General features: G+C 43.3%; 1 protein-coding gene across 33 annotated transcripts in view; it reads left to right on the top strand.

The window, feature by feature from the left end:
* MAP2 (microtubule associated protein 2) overlaps window positions 1–16,450 on the top strand; it is a 222,979-nt gene that overhangs the window by 176,717 nt on the left and 29,812 nt on the right. For 19 of the 33 annotated variants that reach the window (XM_027677935.1, XM_027677941.1, XM_027677937.1 and 16 more), the window contains 4 exons: window positions 4,290–4,547; window positions 6,906–10,661; window positions 10,911–11,117; window positions 11,505–11,639. The exons of 6 other annotated variants lie outside the window; for them this stretch is intronic. In XM_027677935.1, the coding sequence (XP_027533736.1) occupies window positions 4,290–4,547; window positions 6,906–10,661; window positions 10,911–11,117; window positions 11,505–11,639 (4,356 nt within the window). Of the gene's footprint in view, window positions 1–4,289; window positions 4,548–6,893; window positions 10,662–10,910; window positions 11,118–11,504; window positions 11,640–16,450 lie in introns of all 33 variants that reach the window. 8 more of the 33 variants (XM_027677955.1, XM_027677956.1, XM_027677958.1 and 5 more) reach the window with 3 other exon arrangements.

A 16,450-nucleotide genomic window follows, 5' to 3' on the forward strand; every position in this document is an offset into this window, starting at 1 on the left:
GGCTCTGAGGAAATTCTTTAAGTTACAATTGACTGGAGGAAGACCAGGGACACCAAGCATGGACTTGTTCCTGAAGCTATGGAATAGCTGCAGTTGCGTGAGGCACACCATGAATGCAGTGTTCATCAAGCTGTCATACACTGAGAATGGGCTTAAACTTCTTTTGTCTAAAGTAGATGTTTAGATTTTTCATAGCTTTATTCATGACCTCAGCCTACATGAGCTCTCAAGTCTCCCCTCTAGGTTTGTATACACGGATCAGGTGCTAGGACAGTCGCTTTCATTGGGTAGTATTATTTTCCTTTGTCTTGCAAAAAACAACTCAAGCTCCCCCTCCCGTAGCTGTCAGTAGCTGGTGTAGTCCTGAGATGATTATGTGATTTTCTGCGATGCTACAGTGATGGGTGAATAAAGCTGTCATTGCAAAGCATTAGCAAACACCGAGGTGGGAGCTAGTTCACCCATGGAAACATGGCACAACAGCATAAAATATAGGACTAAGAGAGAATGCTGTGAGCAGCTTTGTGTGGCCTTTATCAGGGAAAAAAAAGTAGCTGTTTGGGGAATGGTTTTTATGGTTGTTTAAATGTTACTTGTTTACAGGGAAAAGAAGAAAGTGGGGAATTTTGAAATAGATACAATGAAAAATTAAGCCACCATTGGCCAAAGCGTAAGCTGGTTTTCTTTTTAATTAAGGGACTTTTAAAATTTTACATTTTTAAGTATTTTATGTGATGGCTATGAGGTGATACAACTGTATCAGGACACTTCAGAGGTTTTTAATACAGTCAGGTATAATATAGTTGTGACATGTGGTTTGTGTGCAATGTTTTCCTCTAAATAATGTGTGTACTTTTGAAATTCACTTTCTGCAGTGGTTGGGTTACAGTGTTTGCAAAGCCAGTAGGAAGCACCTCGAATGCGGCCCATGTGTTAAAGTGCACGGCTGGCTCACTCCTCCATCCTGCATCACCCCTAGCCTGGCTGGCGCCACCCACTCTGCAGCATGACATAGTGGCTGGTGTTGTTAGAGCATGTGTCCATCCTGTCTGGTGTTTTCTGTGTCTTTCTGTCTGTCCTGCAGCGTTTGTCTGTGTGTGTCTATTTGTAGATGAAGGGGCGGAGGATGAGGTGGGACTGCTCCAGCATTGCCCCAGCTGTGGGCCTGCTGCCAGCAGGGAGTGGCGTAAACACCCGGCCCCCTCGATCTCAGTGTCTGTACCCAGTGATGAGCCCTACAATTCCGATGAGGAGTACTATGAACACCCTTTGTTCAGCTCGGAGTGGACTGGCTCTAGTACACATCCCAGTGCCACAGTGAAGAGCACAGAGGTCTTGTTGGGCCATGATGAAGGTGAACTGAGCATGGTCCCATTTGGTTCCTCTTCCCCTCTACTCACCTGCCATCCATTCCATTCTATATGTACCTGGGATTGCTGCCTTCTGGGGAGGGAAACCTAGATGTATTTTCTCCCCACATGGAAGTGACACTTCTCAAAGAGTCTCTTCATGTCAAGGTAAAGCTGCAGCATGAGCAGTGAATGCAGCTTTGGGGTCATTGTAACTATGGTCCCTGCTTAGATCAGGGCTCTTGGTCTCCAGACCTGGCTTATAGCAGAAGGAAAAGGAGCAGCTAGTTCAAAGAAGTGGAAGCTCATTTTTTCTTTGTGCCAGAGAAATACTGCCAATAACAATGTGCAAACTAGGCCAAAAGATGGTTACTGGAGGTAAGTCAGTTGTTAACACAATGGTAAAAAACCCCACATCTATACCAAAGATAGCTGTGTAAGGTCTTTAATCCTCTAGCAGGCACAGTAAGTAAGTCTTACCTCAGTGTGCATAGGTGATTTCAGCCAGTAATGGGTCATGTTTGACTTCCAGTTGTTTTGTGGACACACCCCATTAGCATTGTGCCACCTGACTGCAAACAAGGAGGGAAAAAAGGTTCACTGTCTCTCTGTACCTCCTTTTTCTATGACCTGAGCACATCAGTAAGTAGTATTTTATTAGTAGGGGTTACATAAAAGTGAAATGGCTTTTGAGGAATCAAGGGAGAATCTATTTCAGTGACTAACAGGAAAGCTGACTTCTTCAAGGCAAAATAGATGACATTTGATTTCACAGCATTTGACTGACTCAATCTTGGGACACAGGAGCTAAAGTTGTAAGTAGCACTGAAAGGTTTGTGTACCAGGAGGATGGAGCTGTGTACTTGAAACTGCTCACTGGGTCATTTCAAGAAAACCAGAGTTGTTCTGAATTAACAGGACAATATAGCCTGTTAACTGCAACACCACCAGTAAGAGATCAGTGCTAATAACTGAAGTTTGTTAATGTCAGCATGTCTGCCTGAAGCTCGGGGAGATAGAAAATTGCTATAGCTGGGGTGCCTGTATGTGTACTTAAGCACTCCTGGCCTGGTTAATTCATAGGCATTTTCCTTTTCAGTCATGTGCCTCTGGAGAAAGTGCAAGATCTCAGAACATCTATGTGAGGAAAAAAAAAGGAATAAGCTGGATCATCAGTGGAAAGACAGTCATTATGGAATAGCCCCCCTCACTTGCTGCCTGTAGGCTGGCAGTCTGCTTGGCATAAGAGTATGCTGCACAAAGGGAAAATGTAGGATTCCTTTGTTAAGTCAGGGATAACTTTCTAGTTTGAGTAGTTATTTTTAATCATGTAGCATTGTGTGAAGTGTCTCAGGAAATGGAGGTGTATACCTGGAATGGCTTAGAGTAAAATGAGAGGCTTTCCCTAACATTTTTTAGCTGAAAGGGATGCACATACAAAACATCAAATTGGAAAAGGAAAAGTAAAGGAAGTTATTCAAGTCAGGGCCTCTTACAGCTGGAGACCTGCTGTCCTGCCAGGCTGCTTTTACAGTCTGCTCATGTGTAAATATCCCTGTAATGCTCAGGCATCGGTCCAGGTTTGATTCTGAATCTTCTGGCTTCTGTTCATTTAAGATATTGTATCTAACACTAATTATTTTATATGCTATTAATAATGTGTTGTTCTTTACATAATTATATTTTCTCAGACTCAGCTAGTGTTTATGTTCCTTAAATCACTCTTTAAAGGCCATGATTGAAATGGATGATTGATTGTCTGCTCTTCACTGGGCCAATCTCAGGAGAAAAATCGAGCCGTCGTAAAGAGGTTTTGTTTTAATACCAAGAGGCTGTATGCAGCCACTTCTAGATTTGAGAGCACTTTGTTCTAAGTCTGATTCAGCAAAATACTTAATCATAAGACACACTTTACACCCAGGGAGGTCATCAGGTTGCCTGCAGCATTGCTGCTGGTCAACTGCTTAACTGTGTTGCTGAATCGGAGGTTTCACATTTAATCCTGACTTCTTATCGGAGGCAATGCTAATAGTGCATAGTAATTTCAGCTGAGTAGCAGTGGCAGGAGTGCAATTCCAGAATGGAGACTTTTCTAATCATTCTTCTGCCATGGCATGAGTAAAGACTGTTCTTGATATTACTGTGCTGATTCTAACAGCCTGTAAGGTGAGCAAAGTATTTTAGAGATTCAGATGAACAAAAAGTTATGTTGAATTGATTGGTTTCTTTGACTTATTTGGTGATGAGGGGGCCAGTGAGGAAACAGCAGAGGAAATGAAGAGTCCTTCTGTTAAAATGGTGATTTTCACATACAGATTTCAGATGTCAACTTAAGGGAGAACTTGTTTGTAAACCCGTTCAGTGTAGAAATATTGGCTGAAATCTTGCAAAACCCATTAGTTATTAGCCATGCACAAGGCCTGTTAAGGCTCTGGAAGTGCTCAGTATTTTGCCAAAGATTCATTTGCTGGCATGTAGTAGTCAGTATTACCAAGGTCAGTGGAAAGAAATCAATGCCTTCCTCCACCTCAGCTGAATGTATTGTACTGGATTAAACAGCACATATATCAGAAAAATATCAGTGTACTTTGAACTCATTGATGCATTGATGTTTTAAGAGCCATCCATCATTCAATACCATCTCCATTTGCAATGACTATTTGACCCACAGTCATCTTTGGGAGAGGTGTACCTCTAAAACACTTTCAGCTCTCCTCTTACAGCATAAACATGCTTCTTTGGGGGAGACAGGCTTTCAGTTTGGTTTTTTCCCTAATGAAAATTCAGTTCTATGGTGACTAAAATGGACTGGGTGCTAGCAGTCCTTTGACACACTTAAATCCAAAATGTTGAGCTGAAAGTGTTCAAAGCAGTCCTGTTCAGCTGTGTGCTTGGTGTTTACTGTTGGTGTTGATGTCACCTCCTTTTTCCATCCCCAAGAAGAAGAACCGATAAAAAGTCCAATGTCTGTGGAAGCCAAACCTGCTGCTCTTCCTGGGAAGCAAATGGGGAAAGAGCACGGGCCCCCTGAGCCTTTGGACCAGGCCAAGGGCCTCTGTGAGGGTCAGCCGGATTCTGGTTCGGAGGCCAAAGTGTGTGGTGAAGACAAAGTGCCAAGTGTGGCATCCAGCAGGGACAGTGTAACTGCTGTGGTGGGAACATCCCCGAAAGACACACCCTCTTCCTCAGCTGAGGAAGGTGTGTCCTCCTTAGCTTTGCATGTGTTTGCCGCTGGTGAACCCTCCTCCAGCTTTCTCCAGTGCTTTCCAAGGCTGCTTCATTTTCTGTTTCTCCCATTTATTAGTATGACTGCTCTTGTTATTATGCTTGAAGAGTGTGTAGCAGATAATAAGATTGCGTAGGTGCTTTATGACAACATGGTTTCCCACCGCTGCGGCTGATTCCTGATGTTTTACTTTGCCATGATGAAATGTGCTTTGCAGCTGAGCTGATTCCTCTGCCTAAGCCTTTTTTGCCCATCTCGGATGTGTTTGCCAGTCACATTGCTAATCTGTGTATATTTTTTTCTTTTTGGTGCAGAGATTCATCTGCATTTCTTTTAAACAGCAGATTTATTGCCTTTGACTATGACCTAAAGATGCTTAAACTGTAGAAATGTTTTCATTTGCAGCGTGCAGGTTTTTTGTTTGGTTGGTTTGGTTTTTTTGTGTGCGCTTCAGTGCATTCTGGTTTAGCTTCCTTAAAGCTATTGCTTCTTATGTCATACCCTTGCCATTCATTGAGTCCACCCCTCCCCTCCTCTCCTCAGTCATTGCTAGAACTCTGATTTTTTGTGTGTCTTACCTTATTACAAATGTTTAACCCTCTACAGTGCCCTTCTTAGGAAAAACTTCCATCACTTCCACTGGGACATTTGCCTTCAAAGTGAAAGTTAGAATTGAGTGCATTGAGTGGAGTTCTGATCTGCCCTCTGAACAAAATATTTGCTGCAATAGTCTTTCAGTACATAAGAACTAGGCTTCAGGATTTCCCTTTTAATGGTATTTCTCCTCAGCCAGTGCAACGAGGTTCAGAGACATCTTGTGTGGAGTAGTGATGTACCCACTCCCTCCCTGGCCAAGAAATGCTGCCTTTGGCAGGTTGGTGTTCTAGCTGGCCCTGCTGGAGAACACACATTGGCAGTCAGAATATGTTTAGATACCACTGGTATTGTTCATTTGCACTACAGTAGGATACACAGAGAAAACCACTATCTAGCTATTTAATTTCTGAGAAACAAAGATGACATCAGCCCAATGGCCATGTCTTTATACTTCATAGGGTTTTTAAGTCAGTCACCAAATGTAAAAACATAAAGAAGCAAAATTACTGTAGACTTCTAGTTTGGCTACCTGTGGAGTTCAGAATGGCAGTTGCATTTTAGACCCAATATTAACATATACAAATATTTAAAGAATGACCAATACTTGGATACTAATTGTTCTTTAAAAAATCAGATTCAACAGGGCAATAGCTCCATGGACTCCAATGGCTCCATGGCTCCACGGACTTCAGATCAGATCTGAGGAAATTCAGAATCGGCCCAATGCTAGTTGTAACAAGCTTTAGAAAAAAAACTCATAAAATTTTTTTTACAAATTACTGCAGAAAGATCTGCCACATTCTGCAGTCTCTCTCTTAATATTTTCAATGATAGGAAGATTTCACTGTGATAGGAATCATCATTTTCCATAGGATATTAGAAAAAGATCAGTCTATTAATGATTAACAGAGTGTGTATTAAAAAAAAACTTTACTAGGTATTACTTTCTGAAAATCTAGTGACAGAGTATAAGAGCAGTATTTTTAGTTTCAAATTAGCTTAATTAGGGTTAATCAAGTATTCTTTGACTTCAGTTACAGCTGTAGTTGACTGGCCATTTTGAAGACCAGACCTTCAACATCTGGGTCTATTAATAGATCTGTTGCTGATTTACACATGGTGATCTCATGACAGAAGTGAAATTTTTGTCATTTGCCAAACAGTGAATGTTAAAAGGTGGTACAATTAAAAAAACAGCCTCTTCTGGCACTTGCAAAACTTTTTGCTTGCATTATCTCTTTAGTTTAGGCTGCATGTAGTAGAAAAATGCCAAAAAGACGCAGAAATGTATAAATAAGTATGTTTTAAATATCAGCAGCACACAAATATACTATTGATTCAATTAAAGTTGCAGAATTTACTAATGCAAAACTAACATAGAGCTACAGAGTCCAGCAAAGCTACCAATGATGTGAGGATTATTTGTGGCTTTGCTGTTCTATACAAATATGAAGATGAAGAATTCCCATGAAATCATCTCATTTCAGTGGTCACATTTATATGTGTAAAACTCACATTTTCACTATAAAACCTCATATGTTGAAAGAAAACTAGGATTTAACACTCTAAAGTAGATTTCTAGGTGGATGGCCTTGCTGCATGTTTGCATCTTTCTTCCTCTCCATTCCATCATTCATACTAAGGTGTTGTAAGCCACATGACTTGCCTGCCTGTAAGTGCTTTAAATAATATTGTTATAAAACCCAAACAAACTACTTCAGATTTACTTGCAGCCACGAAGATGGAATTCCGTGTCCAGGAGGGCGCACGCCCTTTTGCAGCAGGACCATTGGACACAAAGCAACATGAATCTGGGAAAGACAGTAAGACTGTTGAGCAACCTAAATACGATGCCTTAGTTCCACAGCCAGCAAAAACAGAGGCTGTAGGTAAAAAGGAACCAGAGAGCAAAGACAAAGAAAAAATGCCTTCACCTCCATCAGAAAAGGTCTTGGAAACTGATTCACAGAAGAAAGGGGAAGCCATTTTTGCAGAACCCTCTGCCAAACCTCCTGTTCCTCAAGAACAAAAGGACTTGTCATCTCAACTGCCTAAAGGGAGCAGGGCAGAAGAAAGGACTGCAGGTGTGCCCTCATCAACCAACCAAGTTATGTCTATCAAATTTCCAGATGACCTTAAAGATGTCCAAGGTGTTGCCATCAGCTGTGGTGAAAGTTCTCTATTGCTGCCAGAACACAAGGCAGAAGCAGCTAAAAGTGAACTTCCTTCAGGCCCATCTCCTGCTGTCCCCCAGGAGCTTTCGCTCAAAGACGCCTTCAAAACAAAACAGGAGCCCAGTGACCAACTGTTTGCCAAAGACCTCAGTAAAGACGAACAGATCCACAGAGACAGGACATTAGCTCTGCAAGAAGTCTCAGCACTAACTGTAGATGGCCTGAAAACGCCAAGCACCCCGAAAATCCCTCCGTGGGGGGAGGAAAAGGACATGACCAAGGATGAGAGTGATGAGGAAGAAAGGTATGACTTCTATGATAAAGGGGAGGCTCGAATATTAGATGATGGTAAATTAACCACAAAATCTGAAGTTAAGACAATTTCCCTAGACAAAGCAGACTTTCAAAAGGATGGTGAAGCTAAAAAGTCACCTGATACTCTCAAAACAGAAAAAGAAAAGGACCAAAGTGGGCTCCCAGCAACAACAGACATGAAAAAGGAGGCAGAGCCAAGCACACAGCTACTTCCAGCTAAGTTAAGCCATGAATGGACTCCTGAGAAAACAGTAGAGCACCCTGATACCACTCAGTTATCCGGAGTAATAGAGAAAGCCCCTGAGGCACCAGGTTTAACCACTGAAAAGACTTCTAGTCTTGAAGAAAAAGATGTTAAAAAAGATGCCAAGGAGGATAAGACAAGTGTTTCAGCTCCTCATCAAATGAAAGAGGAGGAAGATCGTTCAGGAATGTCAAAGTATTTTGAAACCTCCGCTCTGAAAGAGGAAGCCTTCAAAGCAGATGGTCTGAAACAAGGCAGTGATTACTATGAGCTAAGTGACACTAAAGAGAGTATATATGAGCCTTATCAGAGAGGTCGTCTAATACCAGAAGATGAAGAGGAGGAGGAGGAGGAAGAATTACAGACAGAATTAAATCAGCAGCAGGCTGTGCGTGCTCACGAAATGGGGTACAGTACCCTGGCTCAGAGCTGTACACCAGACACATCTGAAGAACCCAGCTCCCCAACAGAAAGAATGTTCACTATTGACCCCAAAGTCTATGGGGATAAGAGAGAACTTCACAGTAAAAATAAAGATGATCTGACTCTGAGCAGGAGTTTGGGACTTGGGGGGAGATCTGCAATTGAACAGAGAAGTATGTCTATTAACTTGCCCATGTCTTGCCTGGATTCAATAGCTCTAGGATTTAGCTTTGGTCGTGCGCATGATCTTTCTCCCCTGGCTTCGGATATTCTAACTAACACTAGTGGAAGTATGGATGAAGGTGATGACTACTTGCCAGCGACCACACCAGCACTGGAGAAGGCCCCCTGCTTCCCCATTGATAGTAGAGAGGAAGATGAGCATGTCGCAGAAGAAAAAGCAACACCAGAAGAAAAAGTCCAGCCTGAAACCTCGGCTGAATCATCTTTCCAGGCCAAAGATTATTACAAAAATGGGGCTGTCCTGGCTCCTGACCTGCCTGAAATGTTAGACTTGGCAGGGACAAGATCTAGATTAGCCTCTGTGAGTGCAGATGCTGAGGTGGTGCAGAAGAAGCCAGTTCCTTCTGACACTGTTGTGGAAGACAGCAGCACAGCCCTGCCACCTGTGACAGATGAAAACCACGTAATTCTAAAAGCTGAAAGTCAGCTGGAAGACTTGGGCTACTGTGTTTTCAATAAGTACACAGTCCCACTCCCTTCTCCAGTTCAGGACAGTGAGAATTTAACGAGTGAAACCTGTCCCTTCTACGAAGGCACAGATGAAAAACTGAGACGCGGCTTGGCTCCCGACCTGTCTTTAGTGGAAGTGAAGCTGGCAGCCGCTGAAAAATCAAAAGAAGGATTCCTTAGGGAAAAGGACTTAGGTCAGCATGGTGAGTCCATTCTGGTGAGGGACTTTGAGCAGGAGAAAAAAGAGAAGCTTGATACTGTGCTAGAAAGAAGTGAATATCAAGTTGACTCTAAAGAGGTCTGTCCCATTAAAGGAGCAGAGCCAGAGAAGACAAGAGCTGAGGCAATGTCAGAAAGGAAAGAAGAAAGTGTGGCTGGTAAAGTTCATTTACATGGTGATACCATGTTTGACAGAATATCTGCTTCAGAGATAGCAATAGAAAAGGATTCTGTTTCTTTGTTGATAGAGAAAGAGAAGACTCTTAGTGTTGTTCCTGAAATAGCTGAGACAGAAGCTGTGGTTAAACCAGATTACAATGCTATAAAGCACGATATGGAAGTAGCTGCAAGGAGAGCTGACCAAGAAAATCAGAGTCAGTTAGGTGCTAAGATTGGTGAGGTTGTTTCCTCTGTTAAAAGAGCAGAGGCTGAACCCAAAGACGCTCAGCAGAAAGATGAGACCATGTTCTCCAGAGAAGCAAAGGATGCAGATGTGCTTTCCAAGACTGAGCCTAGTTACATGAAGGATGGTACCAAACTGTCAGAAACAGAAATTAAGGAAAAAGTTCCTAAGCCCGATCTGGTACATCAAGAGGCAGTTGATAAAGAGGAGTCTTATGAATCTAGTGGAGAGCATGACCAAGCCCAAGAAGGTTTGAATGGAGAATCTGTGAAACCAGGGGATGTCAAAGCAGAACCTCCAAAACCTCCGATGCCTGGGGAAGAGATACCTGCAGAGTTACCAGCAAAGGAGACTTCTATGGAGCAACTCCTTTCCAAAGCTGAGCATCTCCAGGAAGAGCCTCCTGAGATCCAGATGGAGAGCATACCACAGCCTGCAGAAGGAGCTGAAAAGATTCCTGATATAGCTGTGAAACCTATGGAAACCCAAAAGCTGCTGCCATGTGAAGTGGCAGCTGGGGCCACAAAAGGGGAAGAACACGAGGAAGAAGAGGTGGAAGTAGAGCAAGAAGAAAAAGAAGAGGATAAACAGCATCTCGTATCAGAAATGCCCCCAGGCTTTGGGGAGCCTGCTGCTGAAGAAATGCTAGCCAAGGGTAGCCCAGAAGCAGTGCCTGAACTGAAAGGCATTATTGAATCAGTGGTGACAGTGGAGGATGACTTTATCACAGTGGTGCAGACAACAGTTGATGAGGGTGAATCTGCTTCTCACAGTGTGCGCTTTGCTGCTACTCAGCAGGAAGACATCGAAACAGGAGACTCCCAGGCTGAAGAGGAGCTGGAGGTTGAAGAAGTGGAAATTGAACCCAAGGAGGGCTCCCCAGAGGCTCCTGCTTCACCCCAGAAAGAAGAAATCCTGCTCACCGACTACAAGACAGAGATTTGTGATGATTACAAAGATGAAACAACAATTGATGACTCCGTCATGGACACAGACAGTCTCTGGGCAGACACTCAAGGTGTGCATTATCCTTTCTGTTTTGTCTGTTGAATATTTTTGCTTCCAAATCATAGTGATTGAAAAGCAAAATTAATACAGTTATAATAGTAATCTCGGCATGTTTCAGAAAAATGGTAAAAATAGTCTGCCTTTTTTTTATTAATTGTCTGCTCTGTCTTCAACTATTTTTTTCCATGCTCCACCACAGTATTGTTAACATTTGTTACTAATCTTTTGTTTGTTGTTACAATTTGCTCTGATCCTACAGATGATGATAGGAGCATCATGACTGAACAGTTAGAGACTGTTCCTAAAGAGGAGAAGGCAGAGAGAGAATTGCGAAGATCATCTCTCGATAAGCATAAAAAAGAGAAACCTTTTAAAACTGGGAGAGGCAGGATTTCTACTCCTGAAAGGAAAATAGCTAAAAAGGAACCTAGCACACTCTCCAGAGATGAAGTGAGAAGGAAAAAAGGTTCATATACCACTCCCTATTTTTTTATTTGTTTTATTTTCTTACTATTTTACAGTACTATGCGGTTAATCTCTTGTAGATGATATGCACTGTAACAGTATTAATGGTGGTGTTTTCTTAATGAGATATTGTACAAATGTATGAGAAGCCATGTGCAAGGCTCACTGCTCCACTGGTCCTGTTTCATTATAGACATCCCCACTGGCCACCGGGTAACACATCTGAGTTAATGCACTGGCGCTTCCCCTCTCCCGTTGTCTCCCCCAGTAAAAGCGTCGCGTTGGGTTGGGGCTGTGGAGCAGTGGGCCTGCCGCTTGATGTGTCATATGAAACTGTTTGCTGGGTTTTTTTCCTGATTCTGTGTTTTTGTGTTCTTTTTGTCCATAGCAGTGTATAAGAAAGCTGAACTTGCTAAAAAAACTGAAGTTCAGGCCCACTCTCCCTCCAGGAAAATCATTTTAAAACCTGCTATCAAATATACTAGACCAACTCATCTCTCCTGTGTTAAACGGAAGCAGACAGGTGACTGCGTTCTGTTCAGTTATGCAATGTGGCTGGCAAACATAGACATTTTCTTTTGTAAATCTCATGGCTATAGCAGCTTCTCTATTATTTTTTTTTCCTCCAAGAATATAAATCTTCACAACTAGTACTTTTTTTTTTTTTAGTGTTTTGTACCATTTTTTCTTTTCTTCTTTCTTTCCTGGTATTTGTTTGTTTATTTGATGGAGGCCATGATCATGTATGCTTGTCGTTGCTTGGGCCTCCAAGTGCTGTTATTGTAACTTGGCATTGTGCTTAGAGTGTGGTGTTCTAGGAATCTCTACTCATCATTCTATTCTTTTTTTTTTTAACTGACTTTTTTTTTCTGGTGGGAAAATGTTGACAGCTTAAACCATGGTATGCATTTCCATTATTTTGCTTTTTTACTCTCATGCATAATAAGAAGTGTTTCAGACTTATATTTTTGCTGATTGATGTTATCTGCATTGACAATTCCCAATCTGATGTTTATGCTGTACAGTCAAAATCCACAGGGGGAATCCAGCCACATGCAGCATGGAGCCAAGAGAGAAGAAATCTGGGCTCACACTACGAAATGCATTCCAAGCAAAAATCTTAATATTTGGTAGAGGAAGATGAAAGGAAGAAACAAATGATTCCTGTTACAACTTGATAGGTGTATCATTATTTGAAGAACCAAAAGAACTCTTTCAGCATTTTCTTCATATTATTCATTGTTCCTGTGAGTTTAGGGTGGAAGGATGAATATCTTGACTTATTTGGTGATCTTAAAAAAAATGCCCAGCTAAAAGAGGCCAGGTTTTCTGTCACGTAACACAAACACATGCTGCAGTGGGTGTTTGAGTGAAACCAGGGCTAGTAAGAGAAGAACAGTGCAGAACTGCATAGGCCTCTTCCCATGGCTTAGAAATTACTGGGAGGATTTATTACACATCATGTGGTTAAACAGAGCAACACCAAAAGTGTCCCTAGGAAGTCATTCCCATCTAGTTTTACACCACTGAGTCACTCCTGTTCTAAATGTAGACCAGACTCAGCAGGGAGGTCTGACTAGGGAAAATACAATAAGAAGATATGCAAGTTATAAGATATGCAGATATTTCTTAAGAAGATACGCAAATAAGTTATGCAAGGGTAGGTTTAATGCCATGCCTCAGCTGTGTGAAGGTTGGATTGTCTACTGGTTGTCTTCCATTATATTGAGTTGGAAGGGACCCACAAGGATCATCAAGTCCAGCTCTTAGCCTTGCACAAGACCATCCCCAAGAGTCACACCATGTGCCTGAGAGTGTCATCCAAATGCTTCTTGAACTCCGTCAGACTTGGTGCTGTGACCACTGCCCTGGGGAGCCTGTTCAGTGCCCAACCACCCTCTGGGGGAAGAACCTCTTTCCAATATCCAACCTAAACCTCCCCTGACACAACTTCAGGACATTTCCTTGGGTCCTGTCACTGGTCACCAGAGAGCAGAGATCAGTGCCTGCCCCTCCTCTTCCCCTCACGAGGAAGTTGTAACTGCAGTAAGGTCTCCCCTCAGTCTCCTCTTCTCCAGCTGAACAGACAAAGTGCCCTCAGCCGCTCCTCACATGGCTTCCCCTCAAGGCCCATCACCATCTTTGATTCCCTCCTTTGGATGCTCTCTAATGGCTTAACATCTTTCTTGTATTTCAGTGCCCAAAAGTGCCACAATAATTCAAGTGAGGCCGCCCCAGGTCAGAGCAGAGCAGGACAATCCCCTCCCTTGACCGGCTGGCGATGCTTTGCCTGATGCTCCCCAGGACAGGGTTGGCCCTCCTGGCTGCCAGGGCACTGCTGACTCATGGCCAACTGGCCATCGACCAGGACCCCCAGATCCCTTTCCTTGGCACTGCTTTCCAGCATCTCATTCCCAGTCTGTCCGTACATCAGGGGTTGCCCCATCCAGGTGCAGAATCCGGCCCTTCCCCCTGTTGAACTTCCCATGGTTGGTGATTCCCAGCCCTCTAATTTGTTGAGGTCTCTCTGCAGGGCCTCCCTGCCTTTGAGGGAGTCAACAGCTCCTCCCAGTTTTGTGTCATCTGCAAACATGTGTAGTATCCCTTCCAGTCCTGCATCCAAGTCATTTGTGAGATGTTGAAGAGCACAGGGCCCAAGATGGAGCCCTTCAGAACCCCTTAGTAACAGGTGACCAGTCTGTTGTCACCCCAGTCACTATTACCCTCTGTGCTCGACCTGTGAGCCAATTGCTCACCCACCACAGGATGTGTTTATCCAGCTCTGGGCTGGACATTTTGTGCAGAAGGATCCTGTGAGAGTCACTATTGAAAGCTTTACTGAAATCCAAAAGGATTACATCAACTGGCTTCCCGTGATCAGCTAGGTGGGTTACCTTGTCAGAGAAGGAAATCGGGTTTGATAAGCAGGACTTTCCTCTCATGAAGCCTTGCAGGCTGTGACTGATGACATTGTTGTCTTTGAGGTGTTTTTCAATATGTCTCAGAATAATCTTCTCCATAACTTTACCAGGCACTGAAGTCAGAATGATGGGCCTGTAGTTTCTGGGGTCCATTGAGAATTTTTTTCACTGTTTCTAGCAAGGTTGGGAAAAAAAATATATCACATCTGTAAACCCCTCCTCATCCTCCTCTACATCCTCCTCCTCCCCCTGATCCCACCACAGGGCTCAAGTCCTCAACTCTGATTCACTGAAACTCTGCATTTTTACCTGTGAATTTCCACATTTTAATTTATGTCAGATTTTTCTTTTTCTTGCCCTTCTTTGAAATCAGGACAATATTCACCAGCTTCTGGGTGGGACCTCTCCAGATTCCCAAGACCAGTCAAAAATCATCTAGAGAGGTTGTGCAATGATATCAGCAGCTCTTTGAGGATTCTGGGATGAATCCCATCAGGCCCCATAGATTTGTAGGCATCCAGCTGGAGCAGCAGGTCCCACACAATTTCAGGGTCGACTGGGAGTTGATCATTCTCACAGTCATGGTCCTCCAGCTTAGGGCACTGAGACCCCTTGGTCCATCATCCGTGTTGAAGACAGAGGCAAAGAAAGCGTTAAACACCTCTGCCTTGTCTGTGTCCCTGTCTGTGAGTGACTGTCCCCATCCTGCTGATGAGGATTCTATACCAATGATATTTCTATACTGCCTATTGTCTATTGCCACTGATATAGTTGAAAAAACCCTCTTTTTATTGTCCCCCACATTTCTGTCCAGCTTCAACTACAGTTGAGCCTTCGCCACACGAGTTTTCTCCTTCCAGCAGCAAGCAGTGTCTCTGAATTCTTCCCATGTCACTTGACCTTGCTTCCTCTGGGCATAAACCTTCCTTTTTTGCCTTATTTTCAAGAGAAGATCCCTGTTCAGCCAAGCCGGCCTTCTGCCTCACCTGGTTGACTTCTGACATTTGGGAATTGCCTGCTCCTGTGCCCTCAGGAGGTGATGTTTGAAAAGTGACCAGCACTGATGCACCCCAGCACATGCAAAAACATTTTCCCAGGGCATCATACTAATTCCCTGGGCAGCCTGAAGTCTGCTCTCCTCATGTTCAGAGTTGAGGTTCTGCTGGCACTTTTCCTCCTGTCAACAGAGATTTTGAACTTAATCTCTTCATGGTCGCTGTGGCCAGGACAGCCACCAATCTCTGCTCCGCTCACGAGATCTGCCCCGTTGACAAGCAGCAGATCAAGGAGGGCATCTTTTCCAGTCAGCTTCCTTAAGACACCACACCTTGCTCTTGTGACTGAATCTGGTCCTTTTCCTTGCCCCTCTCAGGAGAAATGGAGTGAGAGAAGGAAAGCCTGGTCCATGCCCCTCTACATTGCACTGATGGCTCCTCCTCAGTTTGCAGTCTCTGGGCTCTCCTGACTTTCAGTCTGGACCAGAACTACCCAAGAGTGAGGAACATACAAAACGATTAAAAACAACCCTTCTTGCTTTCTCTTGCTGTTTGCTGAAGCACAGCTTGATAGCTCAGAAGTCACGACCCATAATTCACATATTCTTTCAAAAGCCCCAGGGAGTTCAATAAGCTGTGGAAATGGGGGGAAAATAATGTAGACTTTTTAGTGTTCTCAACTTCATCTAGACCTCCTACAGCCATGTGGTCATGCTGTTTTGCCCTCAAGTACTTTACCACTACCTCCTCTGAATTATTCTGGCCTGTAGCATCCTGGAGAGGCCTGAGCCATACAAATGGACTTGCATAAGGAAATCTGCCCTGTACCTTAAATGTGCGCTGCCTGGCAACAGTCAGAGCCTTTTCTCTCACTCCAATACATAGTAAAGCAGATATATTAGTCAAAATGAAAAATACAATACAAAAACTACCTTCCCATACCTTTAAATCCTGAGGTGGAAAGCAACCAAAATGATGGACATAAAACTAATGAGGTTTGAGCTCTAAAGCAGAGGAGCTTGAACCATGCCACAGGGTGAACAAAAATATCTCTTAGAATGTTTCAGCACCCTCATTGTTGCTGGAAAATTTACAGTATCCATTATTCTCTTCTACCTCACGTTTTTGTACTTCCTGATGGGACTTGAGGGGAAGCCATGAGAAAGAGTGCAAAGCTATGTGATACTCTAAGAGTGCAGGTGGCCCATATGTTATCCTGTGTATTATTGAGCTTGAGCCTGTCATTCAGCTCTTTCCAGGATCTGGAATCTAGGATGTTGTCTCTCTCCCATTTTCCTTTTTTCTAAAATCTAGCACCATTTCTTGAAGTCAGTTTTGGCTGTCAGTGCTTCCTATTTGGAGTGGTCTTGTCAGCTTTAGTGATGCCTGGCTAATGCAGCCCCCCAAAACTCACTTGG

This window comes from Neopelma chrysocephalum, unplaced genomic scaffold, assembly GCF_003984885.1.
Source record: "Neopelma chrysocephalum unplaced genomic scaffold, ASM398488v2 Primary Assembly neopelma1_44, whole genome shotgun sequence".
Taxonomy (NCBI): domain Eukaryota; kingdom Metazoa; phylum Chordata; class Aves; order Passeriformes; family Pipridae; genus Neopelma; species Neopelma chrysocephalum.